General features: G+C 46.7%; 1 protein-coding gene across 6 annotated transcripts in view; it reads left to right on the top strand.

Annotated features, from left to right (window-relative positions):
* Nucleotides 1-23,637, top strand: part of LOC111154981 (myosin light chain kinase) — a 174,293-nt gene that overhangs the window by 34,841 nt on the left and 115,815 nt on the right. For 5 of the 6 annotated variants that reach the window (XM_022514943.1, XM_022514949.1, XM_022514948.1 and 2 more), the window contains exons 2-5: nt 7,777-7,984; nt 20,994-21,042; nt 21,951-22,116; nt 23,088-23,253. In XM_022514943.1, coding sequence (XP_022370651.1) covers nt 7,777-7,984; nt 20,994-21,042; nt 21,951-22,116; nt 23,088-23,253 — 589 coding nt within the window. The remainder of the gene's footprint in view (nt 1-7,776; nt 7,985-20,993; nt 21,043-21,950; nt 22,117-23,087; nt 23,254-23,637) is intronic. The other variant, XM_022514945.1, reaches the window with a different exon arrangement.

Raw genomic sequence — 23,637 nt, 5'->3', positions numbered from 1 at the left:
CACCTCCAGCTGGGGTAAGCAAAAGTGATATGCTATCTTATACAAGTGATCCTGGGTCCAGCACGGTTCTGGCAGGCAAAGTCTCCATCTCTTTTCTTCACTGTGTCTGCGACGTCTGATTCATCAGATGGCCTCCTCCTCTTGGGAGGGGGCAAGAAGATGGGGGGCAGGGAAGGAAGAGGACGGCTCTAGACAGCTTCAGGCTTTCTTCTGCCCAGCTTGGTATCTCTGTGAAAAGAGACAGCTTTGGTCTCCCTTTATTCTAACTGAAAACTGCAGGGAAGAGCTCTGATCGGCTGGCTCGGACCACATGTCCATTTTTGGGCCCATGCACGTCATCCAGGAAGCAGCTGACTGGCATTCCCACCTGACTCACATGTGGTGGGTAGAGGGGGGTGGGTATGCGGCAGGAGACCTTGAGCGTGTTAAAACCAAACCAGAGAACTCACTTGGTAAGCCTCTATGATGCCACAGGCCTCCCATTAATGTTTGAATATACCTGAGAGCATGTCTCAACTCAGTAGCAGAAAGGGCGAGCTCCTAGGCCGGCCTCACCACTGGAGAGGCCATGTCCTTGAAAGCCATCATGAGAGCTAGTAAAGCCAGAACCCCAGGGCTTTGTGTAGAGAGGCTTCTGGTAAGGCTTGAATAATCCCCAGCCGCCCCAGAGGAACTTCGAGTGCAAATAGGAGGACGCTTGTGTTATGTGGAAACTATGAATTTGGAGGAACTAGGAAATCATCAGCGTGACAGGTGTCTCATGACACTTAGGATTCTGTTTCTTTGTTGGACAGCTTCCGAGGTTTTTAGGTGCTTGTATCATTAGAAGGGAATCAAATCAAAAAGGTGCATGCATTAATAAGCTTGATCTCAATAAAAGGAAATAGAATTTCGGGGGGAAAGATACAGGAGGGCCTGGTGTGATCCAAGACTGCCAAGACATCACCTGCCTTGGGCTCTCAATGGAAGAAACATGGCGCTCTCAGACTTGCAGATATAGGGGTGCGGAGGTGTCTGTGTCTTGGTCCACAGAAAAAAAAGCTTGCTGTAGAAAGTGATCACAGAGGGAGACTTTCAGCATCAGCCCCTGAGGACATGTGTGGCATTACTGAGCCAGTTTGAGGAACGGTTTTTGACATTCTGATTTCATTTCTCATGGCACCTCTTTTGTCCTCCTTGTTTCACCACCTGGGCTAGGGGCAGGCTGCATCCAGCAGCCTCAGCCTCTCGCTAATTGCTGTTTTTGGCCAGGCTGATCTCTTCCTGATGGATTCTGTGTGTTCAGTTAAGGCCTTTGACTTTTGGCAACAGGATAATTCAAAGTGCCTGCCTGTCTCCAGGGCCACGTGCCAGTTGCTGACACAGACTCAGGCCCCTAAGCTTAGTCATGCCATGCCCGCGGCTCGCCCTTCAGTCTTCACCCTCATAATATACCCATGACGTCAGTTTTATAGACATTTTTTGTGGTCTGATTTGTTTGGGGTATTGGTGTTTTCATTCTCCTTTCTGGGCATCATATCCATTTATTATCTGAGTGAGCTTGGACTTACAGTTGGGGCAGAGACTTCTTCTTCAACTACCTCCATGGCACCATTGGTCTATTTCCTATTCTTTTTTCAGTTTTCAAATCACCAGCCCCGATCTAGTCATCATTGATCATAAGGGAATTTATTTATTATATAGGAAGCTGCCTCAAAATGGGTAAGAAGTTCAGAGTCATGTGCTGTAGGCAGTCAGAGAATTATAAGCAGGTAGACAGTCGTGTGGCAGCATCGATGTTTCCAGCTCAGGGGAGACATCCACCTAACTGGTTTCTGTAATGTCCATCTGCTGTGCTCAGCCTTTCCCGCCATCAATTTAGTGACTTAACAAGATTCAAACAGATATCCCTTGGCAACACTTCCAAGTCTGCTGTTTTCCGCCCTGAGGTTTTTTTCGCTCATGGCTCACAGCTTCTCTGTGAGAAGCTCTCCAGCGTCCTGCTGGGTTGCCTGTTTTCACCCTGACCCTAGTGCTGTCCTGGTTTTTCTCCTCCTGGTCTGCCTCCATCTCCAATGGGGGCAGAGCCTCGGGACCATCTCGTGCCCCACCTGGCTGATACATTGGCATTGCGGGACGCATACTGGGACAGGCCTGTCCGGGAACAAAGGACTTGTAGGAGATCATCAAAAACAGCAACATCGGGGCGCCTGGGTGTCTCAGTGGGTTAAGCCTCTGCCTTCGGATTGGGTCATGGTCTCAGAGTCCTGGTATCGAGCTCCAAGTCGGGCTCTCCGCTCAGCAGGGAACCTGCTTCCCCCTCTCTCTGACTGCCTCTCTGCTTACTTCTGATCTCTCTCTCTCTCTCTGTCAAATAAATAAATAAAATCTTAAAAAAAAAAAAAAAAGGCAACATCATCCCCTCCCCCATTTCCTACTGCTCATCAGGCTAAGATGGCGGATGTGTTACTCTGAGTCCTGCCAGCGCTGTGGAGACAGGGAATCTGTCATTGCTCTGGGCTCAGCCTGTGGTAGCCCATCCCGGGCACCTTGGAGTAGACTGAAAGCCCTTCACATACATCAGAGAAAAACCAAGAGACTTAGTGCCTTTAAGAATGTCTCACTTTCAGTCAGTAAGTAAATCTCAAAACTGCACCAGCTTCTGAAGAAAATGTCTCTCAAATATGACAGGCAGGTGTCATTGCAGCTGAGTCGGCTGCCCACTTTCTCCTCATTATTCAACATGTGCACAATGAGCCTCCGTTCCCTTTAAAGGCCTTTTGAGGACGTAAAGGTTTTTGAGGACATTTTATGGAGCCGGAGCACAGTTTTACTATTTTAAATTATTATAGGGGTTATGGTTACTGTATCTTTATTTTTATGACAAGTTATTGGTTATGCTCTTGATTTATTCGATCCCAGGCTTTTATTCAAGAACACAACCTCCAATTAAATGTGGTTACTGTGGCAAAAATACGATTCTCCTTAGAATGACCCTCTGTGGGGCTATTTCCAAAAACTCATTATGGTGAGAAGTCAGGGCTGCCTGTTCGTGTCCATGAGCATGTCTCCTTGTGGTCACTTGGTTTTCCTGTATGGAGGATTAGAGGGTATGAAGACTGTGGGCTGGACCCAGAGGAGACTGGAGGGAAAAAGGGGAAGCTAAGTGGGTCACCATTCAGAGGCATGTTACCTCAGTATACTATCCAAGGCCCCCTTAGCTATCGGGAAGCTGTTTTCTCTTCAGTGAAAGAAGGAACTACAACCTGAAGGGGCTAGGAAGCCAAGCCAGTCCTAGGACTCCGGCCCAGCCCTCAAGCTTCCCTCCCTTATCACACTGAACATCCCAGGAGTGTCTTGGGCACATGTATGGCACTAATCATCTCATCTTAGACTGTTCAGGTTGCCATTAACAGAAATACCATGGACTGGGGGCTTAAACAACAGAAATTTATTTCTCATAGTCCTAGTGGCTAGGAGTCCAAGATCAAGGCACTGCTAGATTCAGTATCTGGTGAAGGTTTGCTTTCGGGTTCATAGACAGCTGTCTCGTGCTGTGTCCTCACATGGTGGAAGAGGTGAGAGAGCTTTTTAGCATAGCTCTTGTAAGACCACTAATCCCATTTATGCAGGCCCCAATTTCACAACCTAATCACCTCCCAAAGGCCCTATCCTAATACCTCCCAATACCATCACATGGGGAGTTAAGTTGCAACTTAGGAATTTTGGAAGGACCCAAGTATTTAGTCTATAGCACTGCCCTGTCATTACTCTAGGGGAACGACCCAAGCCTTGAGTACGGCATGGCCGTATCTTCTATGAACCCTTTGGCCTTTTCTCAAAGTGGGGAACAGATATTGCTTTAACCTAGAAGAGATTTAGTGTCACTTAGGGAATGACAATTATCACTGCTTTAGGTTCTCCAGTATTTGCCTCACCAAAAACATGAATTTACAATGAGGAATAGACAATCAAGTCACTTTGGAGACCAAAACTGTGGTTCCAGATCTCCACTTAATCTGCCATTTACTGGCTAATCATCGACTTCTTTGGGCCTCTTTCCTCAGCTCTCTGGGTTCAATACTATGATTGATTTCGCGTGCCGTTACTGACACTGTTGGAGCCCCACCTAGACCCCCCTCACCAGGCCAGTAAACCCATTCCCAGCAACTGTGTTGGCTGAGGATTTGCAGATGGAGTTCCCCGAACCCCTGTTTCAGGTCCTGCATCAGGATACCCCAACCCAAGATACTTCCCTCATAGGCTTGTAAGAATCAAGTAAGATTCTATATGTGAAAGTCCTCTAAAAACAAAATATCAGTGGGATTTTCCATGTGGCCTTGGACTAGACCGTAAAAATGCTCGCTGTGACTTCTTGGCTGAAGGCCTGTGATGAAGGCAGAAAACTTTTTTCTTTCACGGAAAGAAAGTTTTGGAAAGTTTTTCTTTCACGCTCCCAGGAATGCAGGACTATTGTCTTTCAAGCCAGGGGTGTAAACCTAGGCTTCTTTCTCTTCCCCACCCAGGAGCCCAGGATAGTGGGCAGACAGTAAAAATGGGTTTCTATGAAGCTGATTGTCTTTAGGTAATATTACGTAGTGGTTGAACAAGTTTTTCTCCTATTGGGAAGAGAAGAACTGGAGTTGCAAATCATTTCAGACCTGGGAACCCAAGCAAGGTCACAGAAATCCTTGCCTGTGCTTCAGCTACAAGGTGGTACAAAAGTCCCACTAGAAACTGCAACTTTCTAAGAGGCGCCAGTTTCAGGATCTTTAAAAATCTAAAATTTATTTTAGTAGGGTATCTCAGAGGTAAATTGGTGGGAGCAAGGGGTGGTGTAGAAAGCAAGAGGAAAATTCAAAGGAAGGAGGGAGCCCAGTTCCTGAGGATGGAAACACTTGCCAAGTCCCCAGTTAATCATTTATGCCCCCAGGCCTGCGGGCCACCAGAGTCCACCCTGCTGCAGGGGGCCAGAGTACTTGCTAATGGAATGCTAACCATGCCTTTGGTGCAGTTAATGATTTCTCTCCTCCCATTACAATGCTCTACACTCCTTTTCTCTGAAGCTCACAGGAGGCTCTGTAATCATCTTCTGGAGGTAGAGGAGAAGATCACAGTGATTCGCAAACTCAGGATAGCACCAGACTTCCGAGGGCTTCCTTTTGTAGGAAAGTGTATCTTTCCTTAGTTGTTTTCTAAAAACATGCTTTAATGAAGTAGTTGTCTGATGTTCCTCTATATGAACCTTTGCCAAGATAGCATCACAGGATGACATGACTTTATATGGGTCCACAACGTTTGTCACCATCAAAGACGCATAGTGTTTATTTGTAGAGTGCTTCTATTTCCATTGTGTGGAATGGAAGCCCTTGGGGACCTCAACACATTAATGAATGTGCTGTACGTTCATTATACATGCTGATATAAAAGAAATGTGATGCCTTGGTGGCTCAGCTGGTCGGGTATCTGACTTGGTTTTGACTCAGGTCATGATTTCATGGGTTGTGGGATGGAGCCCCATCTCCAGCTCCATGCTCAGGGTGGAGTCTGCTTGAGAGTCTCTCTCCGTCTGCCCCTCCCCCACCTCTTTCTTTCTCTCCCTCTCTCTCTCTCTCTCAAATAAATAAATCGTAAAAAAAAAAAAAAAAAGGAAACACGTATCTTCATTTACATTTTTTTAATTTCACAAATGCCAGATATGTTATTTGCAGAAATACCAGAAGATAATTGTTCAGTAAAGAAAAAGAGTAGAGACCCAGAGACAACCACCAGTAACCCTTTGTTTCATATTGTAACAGATGTCAGAGTTTATCTGTCCAAGTGAAGGGAGATGCCTCACCACCACCCACCTCAGAGAGGGTATGAGTGCTTTGGTGACAAACACTGTTGACTGCTTCCAGGGGATAGACTTCAGAATCTCAGCATTCCCTCACAGATACTCAATCTCTGACATGAATATGGCTTAGATTTTAATAGGAAAGGGATTTTTTTGTTTCCAGAATTTATAAATAAGATGGGCAATATTGATTTGAAGTTTTGAATTTTGTTTTTTGGGTTTTTTTGTTGTTGTTGTTCTTTTTTTAAATTGAAGCCAAACTACTAATTAGTGAGGATGGGGAGGCAGGCCTTGTGAGATTTATAAAGTTGTGCTGACGGGTGACTATGGAATAACCAAAGAGGGGATTGTTCACTTTGGGGACTTTCCCTGTGTTTCCGGGCTTCCTTCCCAAGGAAGACATCTGCATCCTGGCTACTGAGAAATGGGTTTGAGGATGAGCTGGAGGTGGGATGCCTGGGAAGGGAGGCGAGCACAGTCCAACAATGACCCCTAAAATTGTTAGCGCAGTTGTTTCTGCACTGGCGTGCTCAGGGAGCTCACTGTGTTTGGATGCCAAGTTTGGATGCTCTCCCCTGTGCTAATATAGCATCTTTGCTGACCTTACTGGGGTGTGAGGCGGTCATTGAAGGCTTTCTTTGTGAATTCCGTTTGGGGTCATCCAACAAATTTTGGTTTTGTTCCATCCATATTCGCTGTCTCTTATCTTAAAGTGGATACACAGATAAAAGCTATTGTACCACCATTTTATAACGCAAACAGCTTCTTTCTCAGGAGACTTCTGTGTTGTCTGCTGTGCACTGTCCAGTGCTAAAATCTCTTCATTCTGGGTCCCAGGCCACACGTTGATGGGCCAGTCTGAACCCCACTCCTCTGAAGATCTGCCCATTCTCATGGGCCTGTTGAGTTTCAGGGCTCAAAGGAAACTTCTTTGTCTGAAACTCAAGGTGATGTCTTTTCTTGGAATTTAACTCTCTTAATTTTTCCTCGTTGGGGAAATATCTTCTCTCCAAACAAGTCACTGTAAGGCTCACCTGTGTCAGGTACTTACAAGAGTGCTTAGTACTTAGCACTCAACAGATGTTAGCTGCTGACTAGTATTGGAGACAGAGTGGTCTAAAGCCGCATTTCTCCCAAAAAACATCACACAAACGCATGGTGGTGTTGTAACTTTTCTAGTACCCCATTGAAAAAGTAAAAAAACAGGTGAAATTAATTTTAACAACACATTCCACTTAACCCAACATGTCAAAAATATGATCTTTTAACAGGTAGTCCATATTTTCAAATTATCAAGAGAATTTTACATTCTCTTTTTCATCAAGTCTTCAAAACCCAGTGTGTCATTTATACTTACCGTACAGCTCAGTTAGGACCAGCCACATTTGGAGGGCTCCACGGCCACGTGTGGCTAGCGTGGCTTCCATCCTGGGCAACTCAAAGGTGAGTTCCAGAGACGAGAAGCATCGGCATTGCCCGAGACCTTGTCTGAACTGAAGAATCTCAGGCCCCTTGCCAGACCTAGAGAAGCAGAATCTGCATTTTAATAAGTGATTTATTGGCGTGTCCGAATGGGAAGCACTGGTCTGGAATGCTCACGCTCAGTCCTCATCCTCTGGGATTCTGATTTAATTGGTCCAAGGTAGGAGCTAGGCGGTGGCATTTTTTTTTTTAAGCTTCCTCTGGGAATTCCAATATGCAACCAGGCTTGAATCACTTGTGTAGTGGGCTCTGGAGCCAGGATGCCTGGCTCTGCCATTCTCTACCTTGGAGACCTCAGGAATCTACCACAAGACACTCTGTGCCTCCGTTTCTTTATGTCGCAGAAGTCCTATCTGCTTCAAGGAATGTTATGAGTTAATGAGGAGTTAAGACGTGTAAAGCACTCAGAACCACACCTGGCACATAGGAACCACTTCTGAAGTGTAAGCTCTTTTTACCCTTTCTTCTTCTCCTTGAAGGTCCGGGGTTACCCAGAGCCCCACGTGACGTGGCACCGAAATGGGCAACCCATCACCAGTGGGGGCCGCTTCCTGCTGGACTGCGGTATCCGGGGAGCTTTCAGCCTTGTGATTCATGCTGTCCGGGAGGAGGACAAAGGAAAGTATACCTGTGAAGCCACCAATGATAGTGGTGCCCGCCAGGTGACTGTGGAGTTGATGGTGGAAGGTGAGTTTTAGGAAGCGAGAGCTGTGGTGGGAGATGAGCTATCCACTTGCCCAAGGCCTGCAGCTCCTGCTTCTGCCCTCTCTTGGGCAGAAGAGAAACACACAAGAGAAAGCACGCCCATCCTTGAACTCAGGACCATTTAATCTAATGGGAAAAACATTCCGAGGAACGAGGGAGACACCCTAGGAGTCATGTCAAACTCACGTCACCTCATTTTGCTGTTCCAGCCTTCCCATGGCTTCCCCTCACACTGAGGCTGAGACCAGACTGCCCCTCCTGGCTCTCTAGACCCATCCACCACTCTTGGCCAGGAACCCTGCCCTTCCTTGAGCTAGCCTCAGAGCCTTCCCCTGCCATTCCCTATCAAAGCAAGAGCTCCGTCCACAGCCCTCACCTCCTTCAGGTCTCTGCTCACATGTCCCCTCCTTAGCTGACCCTTTCTGACCTCCTCAACCCTAGGATTCTCCATCCTCTCACTCTCCCTCAATAGTTTCTTCTAGCTCTCTTCCTGCTTCTCATTTCTTTATTCTCTCCTCCACCCTCACCTCTAACTAGAAACTAGGAGGCGAGGCTCTTGATATTGTTTATGCTGTATCTCTAGCATCTAGAAAACTTCCCAGCACAGGATAGACCCTGAGATGAACAGTGTTTCTTATCCTCCTTATAAAGTAATACTCGCCTATCTATACAAATGTTGTAAAACTCAGAAAAATATATAGGAGATAAATATACCAATGTGTTAACACTAATTATTTTGTCTTTTTTACCCCCTGTGTACTGAAGAGATTCTATCAACTTTATTAACTTTAAAACTTCCAGGAAAAATACTTGACCACCAGTAAAACTGTTTCTTTTGCCGCTAGTGTAACCCCCACATAGTGAAGACCACCCCCCGACTGGAGGGACCATTTCCAGTTCACGCCACTGGCTGCTGCTTAAAGGCCTGATGTCCAAAAGGACATGGGGGTTTGTCAGACCCTCAGAGGTATGACAAGGTTCCCTCGACCCTTCCAGGCCTTTCTAAGGGCTAATAAGCCAGAAGTCCCGTCTCACTTTCTTCCCTCTCAGGGGACAGTGTTCCCAGCCTGGTTTTGAGGGACACTGTATGTGAGGATTAAGGTAACCAGGAAAGGTTCCAGAATGGGTGAGGCACACCTGGGCCAATGTTTTCCCTGCTTCTCTACATCATGGAAAGACAGGCTGTTTCACGGAACAGAATGCACATAGTTTGGATGCTTTCCCCAAATTCTTTAACTGAGTGACTCATTCCTTTCAATGACCTTCAACTGCCTATGGGCTGGAACATTCCAGATGGAAAGTGGCCCCTGAGCAGAGTCTCTGAATGGCCCTCACCTAGGACAGTTCCGGTACTGTGCTTTCCCCTGTACTTTTCAATATCCAAACTTTGAGTTGAGGCTCACAAAGAAAAATTACTTTCCCCCCTGTATTAGTCAACTCAAGCTGTCATAACAAAATACTATACACTGCATGGCTTCAGTAACAGAAACTTATGTTCTCATAGTTCTAGAGGCTGGAAGTCTGAAGTCAAGGTGCAGCTGGGGTCTGGTTTCTGGTGCGAGCTCCCTTCCTGGCTTGCAGATGGCCCTGTGTCCTCACAACGACAGAGAGAGAACACCCCAGTGTCTCTTTCTCTTTTTACAGGGGCAACAGCTCTGCTAGAGTAGGGCCTCACCGTTATGACCTCTGAACCTTTATCACCTTCTCCCAGGCCCTATCTCCAAATACAGTCACACTGAGGGTTAGGAATTTGGGTGCTGACACAAAAATTCAGTCTATAATACTCCTTTTCTGGCTTTCTGTTTATTGCTGGGGGAATGGGGAATTATGAGTCAGGAGTCCAAGGGACTGGTCCCAACTTTTGCCAATCATATGTGTAACTTTAAACCTCTGGACTTCTGTTTCTGCAGATCAAGGGTTTAAATTCAGTGGTGTCTGTAGACTGTGCTAGCCTTTGTTTTCTGTGATCCATTTTAAAGGAATGGAATGGGTTAGGCATACAGAGGAGGTATATAAACCCCAAGCAATATGAAATCTTTCTTTCAGTTGCCTTTATTGAGGAAGTTAGAGCTGATGACCTACTAAAATTTTTCCTGCTTAGCTGAGACGTGGGCAACAGGGAGGAAGGAAGGCAGGAGAGCTCTCAAGAAGGCTCCCAAACCCTGTCCTCTCCTTTGGTTTTCATGTGGGGAGACTCAGGCCCAGACCACTGAAGATGTTTCATGTCTTCTAATCCTAGGACACAGAGAATGGCCTAAAGACTGCAGCATCTTTAAATGTGAGTGGGCTTGTATGCATTCTGCTTCCGCACCAAAGGCCAGTTTCAGCCGGTGTGTGGCTTAAGACCACCCCGTAGACCACAGGTCTGGAAGGAAGCCTGAATTCTTACAAAGGGGCTCTAGCAGCCTGCTCACCAACTCTGTGCTATGCTCCTTGTTCAGAAAGAGCAGAGGTCCTAGAATGAAGAGTATAATTCATGTGAAAACTTCCAATGCCCTAGTGGTTCAGACCGGAAGGCACTATTGTTAAATGGTCTTGGATTTTAGCTCCACTGATTTCTAACTCTGGGGAACGTTCACCTTTTGGAGCCTTATTTCCTTTTCTGTAAACGGGAACCCACAGCTGCCCCATGGGTTGTGTAAGGAACGGTGCAGCACTGGCAGATAGTAGGTACCTGGTAAATGAGGCCTTGTAGTATTTGAACCTGCTGTTAATATCCTGAAAACTACGTCCAGAGAGAAATCTTTGCATGGAGAATAGAGGAATATATTCCTTCGTCTGATTTCCTCTCTGGTATCTGGGGCCAGGAAACATGTAACATCCTTCATGAGCATGAGTGCCTCAATGACAGGACTGTTCATCGCCTTAGATGCTGGGGTGCAGACCTACAGTGAGCCCTGGAAGGGCTCTCTGTGGCCAGTCCCGACACTCACCCGCCTCCAGGGGGCTGCTTGCAGAGACTGGGTACAGACCAAAAAAGAGACATGGCATCTGCCCTCTGGGAGCTTTCCTCTCTAATAGAGGGGCCACAGGCCTGTTCTCCAGCAGAGCTGTCCATAGAAACACAATGTGAGCCACATACATAATCTTAAATTTTCTAGTAGCCACATTCAAAAAAACAGGTAAAGTCAGTTTCCATAAAATATCTTACTTAACCCAGTATATCCAAGATAGAATCAACATAAAATTATTAAGGTAATATTTTACATTTTTTAGGCTTTGGGAAATATTTTGCACTTACAGCAACATCTCGATTCAGACTAGTCCTATCTTAAGAGCTCAGTGACCACATATGGCTAATGCCTATCGTGTTGGACAGCATAGCTCTAGAAGGTCCCACTGGAATAGGGATAAACAAGACTTACACAGAGAAAAAATAAAATCCACGTATATGAAGAAGGTGGTGAGTGGTCCCGGCCAGTCACTTCCACAGAGTGAGCCTAGAACTTTGGGTGCAGTGAGGGACAGGGCTGAAGTGACAGCTGTGCCCCAGACTTGATGGTCTGAGTCTCAGAAGGCCCTTTGTGTTCCAGGGACCAGGGAGTCACTTAAGTCATTTTAAGTAATAGAGGGCTAATTTTAAGACTTGAGCTCAGGAGCCCAGGGTAAGCCAAACTTGCAGGCCCAGAAGAGGTCCAGGCCTCAGGATGGCTCATACTCACCTTACAGGATTGCTGAGTGCAAACACAGGGACCCACAGATCCCCCTGGGAATCTTGTTGAAAATGCAGATTCTGATTCCATGGGTCTGGAGTAGGGCCTCAGGGTCTGCAGTTCTAACCAGTACCAGGTGATGCCAATGCTGCTGGTCCCTGCATCACACTTTGAGAACAAGGAAGGATTCAATGACCGATGTGACATATTTAGCCCAATATAGTGATTCTCAAATGTAAGCATATATTGAATCACCTGAGGGGCTTCTGGAACCACACACGCTAGGCCTTGCCCCAGAGTTTCTGATTTAGTAGGTTGGGACGGGCTCAAGAATTTTCATTTCTAACAAGTTTCTTGGTGATGCTGCTGTTGCTGCCTATGGGTACCAATGCTTCAAGAACCGGTAGGCTAGTGCTTATACTAATTGTCAGGGGACTCCAGGAAACAGAATAGATCATACCTATATATGTAGAAAGAAATTCATTTCAAGAAATTGGCTCGCACAATCATAGAAGCTAACAGGTCCCAAGATCTGTAGTCCAGAAGCTGGAGACCCAGGGGAGTCAATGGTGTAGTTCTAATCCAAGTCCGAAGGCCCAAGAGCCAAGAGAGTTGATGGGGTTGTTTCAGTGCAAAGACCGGCAGACTCCAAAACCGGAAGAGCTGATGTTTCAGTCTAAGTCAACCACAGAGGAAAAACCCATGTCCCAGCTTAGAGGCAGTCACATGGGAGGAATTCCTCACTTTTTCCTTCTATTTGGGTCTTCAACTGGTTGGATGAGGCCCACTAACATTAGTGATGTCAATCTGTTTTACTCAATCTACTGATTTCAATGTTAATCTCATCCAAAAACACCCTCGTGCAGGGGCTACTGGGTGGCTCATTTGGTTAAGTATCTGACTCCCGCTTTCACCTTGCTTTCAGTGATGATCTCAGGGTTGTGGGATCCAGCCCCAGGTCAATCTCCACACTCAGCATGGAGTCTGCTTGTCCGTCTCATTCCACCCCTGCTCTCCCTGCTTGCACGGGCACTCTCTCTCTCAAATAAATAAAACCTTAAAAAAAAACACCAAAGCACCCTTACACCGACATCCAAAATAACGTTTGACCAAATATCTAGGCACCCCACAGCTCACTTAAATTGATGCATAAAATTAACCAGCGCTAAATACTTTATCAGAATATCCCCAAAGTATTTCATGCAATCTGACTGACATATTTCTCCTTTTGTAACTATCCATTTGGAATATCAGCTGAGTAACACAGGGCAGCTATAAAAGCTAGCAGTGGTATGTGATATGGCCTGGAAAGGCAGAATGGGAACATGTGCACACAAGTTGTGAGAAAGCAGCCACAAAACCAGGAGAAGATGTGTAGAGAACGGGTATGACACAACCAGAGCTAGCCCGTATCCATTCCTTCCTCCATGTCGCTGGCAAGATTGGGATTGATCATCCTGAGGACGGGTACAGCCATGTTCCCATCTGTACCTATAAGGGGCATGGCGATGAGCATAAAACGTGATTGCCAGGTGCTTGCCCCTTTTGCAGCCCTGTGGGCATGGTGGGTATCCTTAGGGTGACCGTTTATCTGATTTATGCCTACTCTGCCAATGTCATGATAAACTGAGCCTCCTTTGACTTTCAGAAGGATCCCAGTTTAGATAATAACTTACATGGTTATCCTGGCCGTGCTTGACACGTCCAGTGCCCTGAGCAGTGAGGAAGCTTATAGGGGTGACGTATTCTAGGGGGAGAGGAGTAGCAAAAGCAGTACTTTCAGAGGATGTGGATCAAGGTTATTTTCATCTCTGAAAAATAAATTCCAAGCCATTAACCACTCTGCATTAGAATGCAATGAACAATTTTTTTTAAGTAAAATTTAAAATAATGAATACGTATTCACTGGGGAGTAGTTTTAGACAGGAGGTCCCTCCTCTTAGGGAGTTTTCTTTGAAATAAATAGGAGGGACAAAAATCTAGTCCCCGTTCCCCACCACACACACTCCTTTCTGGACCTGGCCTTGGCCATCATCACTCTTTCTTCTCTCTCTGCTACGTACTCCAGCCTTCAAGCAGAATCCTCCTTCTCCCCCACTATGGACTTCTTTCCCCAGCTTCCCCCCACCACCGGAGGTGAAGGGTTCTGAGGCTGCCCACTTTTGTCTCTGCCACAAACCAAAGATATGCCCCCCTCATCATAGAATGTCTCCAATGAGTAAAGAGCAGATTCCTGTATCCATCACCCTATTCGTGGCTCTGTTCCTCTCTGGGTCAGGCCCTGGCGAAAATGCAGGGTGGCTCACACAGGGTCCCTGACCCCTGAGATCTACTTGCTGCTGAGAAAGAGAGACTATAACCAAGGAACAAGTATAACTTTTGTAGTAGAATTAAGAGCTCCTTGACTATGCGTGAGAAAGACAGCCGGTAACCGACTGCCTGGAATGTGATAGCAAGAGGAAGGAGGATCTCACATCATGGGATTTAAGGGAGAAGAGTAGCCCTAGGAATGCGGATTTAACTGAAGGGGGGAAGTGTTTACCACTCCACCATCCCAGATCTCCGTCTGCCCTCACTTGAGGCTCCTTCCTGAGACAAGAGCTCTCCATCACCCTGGCTTGCCCTCTGTGTGAACTGAGTCTGCTCCTGAGACCAGAAATAAGGGCCCAGACAAAGAGTTATGGGTCTTTATGCAGACATCATTTAGAGTGAGAAATAGTGAGAAAGTTAGTGGGGTCAGCAGAGTAAGAATAGGTCTGGAGAGGCAGGCAGGGGATAGACGCTGGTGATGGAAAGCCATTGGAGGGGATCAAGGAAGAAAATGAGATGATTTGACTTAGGCAGAATATCTCACTAAAGTGTGTTGGGGGAGGGGGCTGCCATTGGTCTCCTGTCTTTAAGCATCGATTTCCTGAAAATTGACTGAGCAATATTGTTTCCCTCTCCTTGTAGAAGGCATGTCCCAGATCCAAACCAGAGGGATCAATGTGTTGTATCTTTTAACAACAGCACATTGGCCAGTGAAACAATAGAAAGCAACTCACCTCCGCCCCCTCACCTCTGCTTCCCTTGTTTCACTTTTGTTACTTTATCCCTTTATCCCAGAAAGATAGATTTTCCTCTGTTCCTCCTTTATCCACCACTGGATGGCAAGATCTATAGGTTTTATGCTTTGCCTTTTAGTTGCCCCTGTTCCAAACAAGGCCTGCGCTCCCGCTAGGTCGGCCTGGCACTCCTCTTCCAGAAGGTCGGCCTCCTGCACATTGTCCACCCAAGCACATGTCCCCCGGGCCTCTGTCCTGCAGCATCCACTCTCTATACCCCCATGAAACCCCTGTCCTACAAGCCAGGGCTCCCTGACTGTGTGGGAGAAAAAGGGTCAGCCGGCGAGCCTGGGGAGAGTGACCCCATGTCGTGGAACATAAGGGCTAAGAGTGACCCTAGGGACCACTATCCTGGCTATACTGGTGCCAGCGTTCTTGGGGGATTTGGGATTTGTAGGAAACTCTCCTGTGCCACCTTTTTTGCTGCTCCGCTTTCCCAGGGACAGATTTCTCAGATTCTTTTTATTTTCACATTGGATTAGATCAATGAGATTCTGGATTTTGAGCCCACGTCTGTTTATAGTGGCTGAGTCTTCAATTATTGTCTACCTCAGGAACGTCTGTTGTGATTCTCCATGTACTAGTGTGTGTGCTCTTATTTCTCTTGTAATGTCTTTTTAAAATCTACATTCTCCACCTTCCTACAGACCTGTAATTCTATTACCCATTGATATTTTGTATAAACTCTTCTCAGTTTCTAGCACTCTCTGATGCCCCTTCCTTTTGGTAGGGGCCTGCACCCTATTAAACAATCCAGTCAGAATTGTAAAATGCTCTGAGTCATTGTCCTTTTCTGTCTCGTCAAAGTTAATAGTAAAAATGTGTTAGGAATGAACATCATTCTTTGTGCCCCATGGGTTTCTTGCCCATGAAATATTTGCATGTCAAGACCATCTCGGCAAAAGTCTCATGTCTTCCTTGCTGTACAGAAGAGCCAGTTTATGAGGTGGTAACTATGTGGGATGTTGTGTGGGAGACACAGTACTTGGTCAAATCCTTTCTGCAGGAACCTGGTTGGTCAGATAGGACATCAGCGCGTGAAAAGCTAAGAGAAAGCGCAACTCCAGCCAAGGGAGCATGGCCAACAATCCACACATGGGCTTGTAAACTCAGAGGAGAAGGAGACCTCTGGAGGCTGAGATGGTCTGTGATGTCTTCTTAGAGGAAGAACTTGGGCTAGTCCTGGAAGAACGAGTCAGATCTAAACGCGGATCAGGTTTTGGAAGATGGAAATCTGAGGAAAGGGGAGAGAGTTAGTGACACCATCCCCCCCCACCCAACACACATACTCCACACGGTCTTCGGTTTTTCATTTTCTGTATCCCAGTGCTCTATAACTTGTCTTGCTATATTATCTTACTTTAAGGTTATTTTGCACTCTTTTCAAAAAGATTTTATTTATTTGAGAGAGAGAGAGAGCACAAGCAGGAGGAAGGACAGGTGGAGGGAAAGGGAGAAGCAGACTCCCTGCTGAGCAGGGAGCCTGACTCGTAGTTCAATTCCAGGACTCTGAGATCAGGACCTGAGCGGAAGGCAGACACCTAACCTAGTAAGCCACCCAGGTGCCCCTTGTACATTCTTTTTTATATCATATGTCCACTTTGCCATTGATCTTAACACTACCCCTTTTTAGGCTATCCTAATATTTTTCTTCTTTTTAATTTCTTTCTCTCTTTATTGAGAAATAGTTCTTTTTTCAACTCTTTTTATTTTTAAGTGTCCACATGAATACCTATCTCCTTTCATTTTCCTGGACTTCTAGTACCTTGCATGGCTTGATCACTTGCTTTTAAATCCAGATAATGGCCATGAGTCAGGGCAAGTGTCTTCATATCTTCTCGCTTACCTGAAACAGTCGTGCTTGAACACTTACAGATTGAAATAAGTATTATTATAGTTTACTTTCCTTTTATCTTTTGTTAATATTTTAGTTAGGGCTTTCATTTATTTTCTTTTTGAGATCATACATGGGTGGTTAGCAGTGAACTCCATGGATGGCACGGGGACATTACTATCTGTTATTAAAAAATGGGCATTTTTTCTGTTTAAAACCACTGTTTTAAGAAATCCTTAAAATTCACTTTGAAGTTGGCTGCAGGCAGGGTGACTGCTCCCTGATTTGCCTGGAACAGCCCTGGTTTACTCCTGTTGTCCCGGGAGAATGATTAATTATGTCCCTTCCAGTGTCAAGAGTCCCTATTTGGATGATAAGTTATATCATCATGTATTTTGGAAGCATTCGGTCTCCTACCATCTTGATCCCATTATTCCCCTTGTCGGCAGCATTCTCTGTCCCAACCCAGTGTCTCTGTATGCTTTAACAAAAAGTGCTAGTTTCCCCCGCCGTTGAACTTTTCACTCCTAAAACCTGCCAGCACTCTCTTTTACTCGTCCTTGAAAAACCTAAGAGAACTGTTTAAATACTTTCAGTGCCTTGGCCTTTTTTTCCCCTCTCACTAACTCGATCCTGTCTTCACCAATTCTCTTAACTTACTCTTCTATTTTTGGCATTTCCGTCCTAATCCCCTTTCCACTTATTTTTCTCCGTAGACTTACTGTTCTGCCAGATTTCATAGTTTCACAAAATTAATTTTGCCTTATCTGACAACTTACAACTTCAAATTTTTGCCTATAAATAGACCTTGTTAGTTATCTTAGCCCAAATTCTCTTTTCGTTTTGATGTCAACTCGCTGGTGTTAACTCACATTAAAATAAGCACCCCATTTCATTGCTAGCTGACTGCTTGCTGTGTTACCTTCGGATCAGCCATAAACTGCTCTCGTCCTGATTCAGAAGTGCCTTCAAGCAGTGTTCTTTTGCTCTTCTTTTAGGCAATGCCATAGTTTCGCTTTTTTTTTTTTTTTTTAAGGAATAAAAGAATTTTAGCGTTTTGGATTAAGATGTTCATCTCCCAAGAATCTTCAAAATGCTTGCTCTGTTTTTTATTGTAGTTCAAGCACACATAAATTTACCACTGCAGCCATTTTAAAGTATACAATTCAGTGACATTAAGGACAATTCACCAAGTCGTGTGACCATCACCACCATCTAGTTCCAGAACTTTTCATCATCTTGAACAGAAGCCCATTCCCACTGAGCAGTCTTCCCCATCTGCCTCCTCCCCTAGGCCCTGGCAACTGCTGATGTACTTTGTCTCTCTCCACTTGCCTCTTCTGAACATTTCGTCAAAATAGAATCAGACGTTTTTCTGAGTCTGGCTTTCCTCACTTAGCAGATTTTCTCAGGGTTCTTGCATGTCGCTACATGTGTCAGAATGTTATTCCTCTGTTTGGCTGAATAATAGTTCATTGTATATATAGACCACATTTTGTTCATCCCTTCATCAGATGATCAGTCTAATTTTTATCAAATCTTTGCTCCAATGTGAAGTGAGTGATAAGGTAGCATGATAAGGGGCGCCTGGGTGGCTCAGTGGGTTAAAGCCTCTGCTCAGGCTCATCAGGTGATGATCCCAAGGTCCTGGGATTGAGCCCGCATCGGGCTCTCTGCTCGGCGGGGGGCCTGCCCCCCTCACCGTCTCTCTCTGCCTGGCTCTCTGCCTATTTGTGATCTCTGTCTGTCAAACGGATAAAATCTTTAAAAAAAAAAAAAAAAGGTATCTTTAAAAAAAAAAAATGCCGTGAACGGTACATAGATATTTTTCAGAGGGAGCCTCAGTGATTGGGTGTGTGGCTGAATGCTTTGGTGTTAGCAGGTGCAAGAGGCCCTATTCACTTGCCCACCCCTCCTTTTTTTTCTTTATTTTTGGTAACTAGACCTCCTCTTGTTTTTGTCTTTACTGTCATATTTTTAGGTTTTAAAAAATACAGCTGAACCGATTCCTCATAGTCCCACTACCCCAAAACAATCACTACTAATAAATTTCGATGTATTTTCTTCTGGTTGCTTTCCTGTGTTTTGATACTTTATTTTATTTTTTCTAGTTAAGATCACACTGAATAGATAATGTTGTAACCTGCTCTTCTTTTCATAAAAATGCCTTTATTTCACAAGGATTTGAATCCTGTAAGGATTTGGGCACTCTTCTGGATACTTCTGTTGAATGAACAGGAAGTTCTGGTGGGAACATGGTTTGAGAGTCATCAGCTTATAGGTGATATTTAAAGTGATTGGATGATGTAAGACCTCCTGGGGTTGTTGGGGGGGGGGCGGGCAGGAATACGAAGTGCAAAGCAAGGACCCAGGTCTCAGCCCCAGGGCACTCCCAAATGCAAAGGTGGAATAGAGAAGGTGGTTGAAGAAGACTCGGAACCTGGTGAGAGCAGGAGAGTCTGGAGGAGAAGGCACTTGGGAGTGGAGTGGCCCCACGGCAAACGCTGTTGAGCACCTGAGTGCCGGGGAACAGGATTGCCCCCTGGGTCTGGCAAGATGGCGGTCAGGACAAGCTCAGGGGAGTACAGAGGCTCACTGGCCAAGTGGAACGTGCTGAAGAGCAAACCCTGTCATTTCGTGACCTATTTCTGCCTGTCTCGTGGACTCTTCAACATGATTTGATGGCAGAATAAGATGTTTAATGGTATACTTTCCTTATTATTCTTCCTACTGTGTGACGTTTGCACTGTTTCTAATTTTTACTGTTACCAGCAAGACTGAAATGAACAGCTTTGTAAACTTTCTTTTCTACTTTTAGCATCATTCCCTTTGATTTTGAGGCCCAGAAAGGAAGGTGCTGGTCTAAGACCAGAGCCTCTTCAGAGCTTAGGATTCTCATTTGCTCCAATACTTTCATTTTTTTTTTTTTAAAGATTTTATTTATTTATTTGACAGAGAGAGAGATCACAAGTAGGCAGAGAAGCAGGCAGAGAGAGAGGGGAGGAAGCAGGCTCCAGGCGGAGCAGAGATCCCAATGCGGGGCTGGATCCCAGGACCCTGGGACCATGACCTGAGCCGAAGGCAGAGGCTTTAACCCACTGAGCCACCCAGGCGCCCCAGCTCCAATACTTTCAAAAAGGACTGACTGGCTGGTCCTTCCTCCAGCATCTGGAGGGCGATCATCTGAGGGGCCCCAGCATCTTGCTGGTGATGGTCAGTTGGGTCCTCCCTGCACAAGTTTCTCCTTTTATCTGCTTAGAAGTCCTTTTAACCTTGAATACACTATTGAGTGACAAGAACCAAACCCACATTATGGAATGAAAACCATACACAACTCGTGACAGAGTGATGTTAAATAGAGATACATAGATAATCATTGTCAGTGGCCTGGAACCCTAGCTTACATGTAATGCTGGTGTTTGCTATTAATCCTTTCTCACTAAGGTTCTTTAATCCTTGAGCCAGATACGCCAAAGGAAACACGCAGCCCCCATTCCCATCTTCCTACGCATTCGTACAGATGCGATGGGTGCTGGAATTTAAGGAAGTTTACCCTTTCCAGTAAACACCCTGCAAATTTCCCATTGCAGTTGCCTGCTGATATTCAGGGAATGACTTCCATGCTTTCTGTGTGTGCCTTGAGTGGGGTTTTATAAACATTCCCAGCTTGTGGCAAAAAGAGAACAACTCCCAGGCTGATCACTATCTCGGAAATGTCCTCCTTTCCCCCTGCACGTTATGGTCACTTCCTGTTCCTGGTCACGTTAGGAATGGTCCCTCTCCATGCCCTCATCTGACTGGGTTTGCTGTTTAACCACATCCTGTCCGGCATGATAGCACCTTACCCAGGACCCGCAGTGTCCACAGAGCTACTGGTGCGGGTTCTGGTGAGCCCAGCACCAGGGGTCTGCTCCGCGCCAGCAGGACAGATCTTGCTGTTTGCTGAGCCACACGTGGGAGGATGGAATGGTGATTGTATCCAGCGTGAATAGATCCGGTGAGAGAGATGTATGTGCGTCTCCCTCCCTCGCTCCGCCAGGGTCCTCTTCTAGAGAGGTTCTGGATCACCACCGATAATTCCCAGAGTAGAAGGTCCATTGGCTCAGCAGAATGGTTGAATGATCTAGAACAGGTGTGCATGGAAACGTTTCTACACTAACACTGGCTCTATGACTCCTTTTTCTCTTCTGTTTAAGAACTAGAAGGACAACTTAGTACCAGCCTTAAGTGATACATATCACTGGTGTCCTGCCTGGCCCAGGATGGGCTCAGTCAAGGTGAACTGTTTCCCGGCATTATCCCACCCTACTTCTGTGGTTGACTCTTCCTGACCTTCGTTGCTCCAAGTTGGTGGCTCAGACCCGACTCTTCAAGCCTCTCTCTCTGTTTCCTTCTCACAGGGGGCTTTATGAAGAAGCATGGTCAGCCTGCTGTTTCTAAAACCTTGGGGTAAGTTGTGGGATGTTCAAACCAGGGTAAGGGGGCATTAGCTTTTTCTGCTGACCTGACAGAACAGGTCTGGGGCATAAGTCTTCCTGGGCAACCTGGGTTGTAATAGCAAAAGCCCCCTGGGATATGATGTGGCTGTTGCACAGTGCCTCCTGACCTACTAGCCTGGAGGGATAGCCCCTTTGAGCGGTCTAGCTGCTACACACTGAGGGAGTGTACTGTGTGCCCGGAGTCTGCAGGGATCGCTGACAGTCAAGGCAATAGTCACATTTAAGTAAGCAGACCTGGAAGAGGCCATCCATATGGGGCACTTCTTAGGGAAAGGAAACCTTTGTTGGTAAAGATAAGTAACAGTAGTTGCTATAACATGCCAGCCCCCAAATGGCAACAGTTTAATACAGGGAAAGTTTATTTCTTGCTCAAGCAGTCAACTTAGGTATTCTAGAACAGTCAGAGAACCTTGCCATCATCGTTCAGGGACCTGCGCTCCTTCCCTTTTGCAGTTCCATCATCTCTTGGCCTTGGAGCCTCTCTTGGATCTTCTGCATCCAGCCAGAAGGATGGGCAAGAGGGAGCGTGGAGAATCTCACAGGGGCTTTTTATGGGTTTAGCCTGGAGGTGGCACACATCACTTTTGCTTATGGCCTGTTGGCCCAAACCCAGGCTTTGGGCCAGAGCTCGGTAGACTCCAGGTGTACCTTACCACAAAGGAGGCTAGTACGTGAAGTTGCACTGCATGATCAGGGGGTAGAGGAAATAGGTTTTGGTTCCATGGACCTTTCCAGAAGGTGCATGAGGCAGAGGATTGGGAAGGCTGCCTTTTGCTCGTAGCTGACCCAGCTCAAGTGACGTGGGTGGGGGCAGAGAGATCTGAATTGCAGCTGGACTCTCTGCTCATTTCTTTCTAGGGACAGATTCTCTGCCCCTGCCGTGGAGACTCGTCCTAGCATCTGGGGAGAGTGCCCACCAAAGTTTGCTACTAAGTTGGGCCGAGCCATAGTCCGAGAAGGACAGATGGGACGGTTTTCGTGCAAGATCACTGGCCGGCCCCAACCGCAGGTCACCTGGCTCAAGGTGAGATTTGATCTGCCCCAACTCTGGTCCCGGCCTGGGGACCCTGAATGAAGAGGGTTAGGCCCTTGGACCAACGGGTGTCTGTCTGTCTGATCAGTCCCTTCTGCTCAACTGTAGATGGTTCTCCAGGGTTCTCTGTATGCCCGATAGCCATGCTTGTCCCTGCCCCTATTGTACACGATGCCTCTGTAACTCAGCCTGCCATGTCCTAGAATCCACACACTCCCCAAACAGCATAACATTTCTGAGTCAGAACAGACCTGACCATCCCCAGAGAGTGGAATTCGAAGTCATAAGACTAGGTGTCAAGCCGCAGCTCCCTCATTTGTAAAACATGTGATGCTGGGCAAATCATTTGGTCTCTTGGAACATTGGTGTCCTTATCTGTGAGACCAGAGATGATGCCAGCTCCCTCAAAATACTGTTGAGAGTATTTCATTCAGGGCCGGGTGGTGTGAAGGCATAGCAGAAGGGCTGGAGGAGGGGAGTGGCAGCATCAGGGGGTGTGAGGGGTGGGGTGGATGTTCAGCAGGGCAGGGAGGAACCTTGGGGAAAGCTTGGGGTCGAGGCCTGTGAGACTAGCTTTCTCACAGACGGGAGCCCCTGACCGAAATGAGTGAGGGGACACCTTTTCCCTATTTTGGAATTCTGCTGGACTGAGCCTGGGAAAAGAGTAAAGGAGAGGGTGGCCAAGCAGAGCTAACGTGAGGAATGAAGGCTCCCCACCTTGAACTAGGGCATCTCTGAAACAAGCTCACACACCTGCTCTGAGCCGGACCTGACGCCACACCGCACACACGGACCTCGAGTCAGGGCCCGTGGATTGTCCAAAGACTGCTCTCTGAGCACACTGACAGACCCCAGAGCGGAGGATTGTGCTGCCCAGGCCTGGTGTCCATCCCAGCCAGGCTTGGAGGGTGCCATGAAGTAAGCAGGTTTCTCTGACCCAGCTGCCCTCTTGCCATCCACAGGGAGAGGTTCCCCTGCAGCCAAGTGCCCGTGTGTCTATGTCTGAGAAGAATGGGGTACAAGTTCTGGAAATCCACGAGGTCAGCCGTGATGATGTGGGCGTGTACACATGCCTGGTGGTGAATGGGTCAGGGAAGGCCTCCATGTCGGCCGAGCTTTCTATCCAAGGTATCAAGTGGTGGGGGGCTCATACAGGATGCCCCTGCCTGGTGTCTATACCCTGCTGTTCGTTACAGATCCGTGTTCCACTGACCCACCCCCCTCCCCGAGCGTTCCCCCTGGGCCAGGATCTCGAACTCATGTCCCGGCACAGTGCCCCACACCTGTGTCTTCAGTGTCTTTTTTCTCACTCACATTCCTTTTTGTACCTCTGATTGCCACCAGAAGAGTGGACATTCCAAATACCTTGCCATGACCCCAAATTTAACCTGCCTAAAATTTAACTTATCATCCTCTCTGTCCTTCCCATCGGGCGTTCCCTCAACTTTAAACTCTGTCTGCCCCAGGATTCTGCTTTTCCTCTGCATCTGGACCGGACTTTCAGCATCTCCT

This window comes from Enhydra lutris, unplaced genomic scaffold, assembly GCF_002288905.1.
Source record: "Enhydra lutris kenyoni isolate GAN:26980312 unplaced genomic scaffold, ASM228890v2 scaffoldscaffold39, whole genome shotgun sequence".
Classification (NCBI taxonomy): Eukaryota; Metazoa; Chordata; class Mammalia; order Carnivora; family Mustelidae; genus Enhydra; species Enhydra lutris.
The sequence above is the reverse complement of the archived record's forward strand: the minus strand, read 5'-3'. Positions and strand labels throughout refer to the sequence as shown.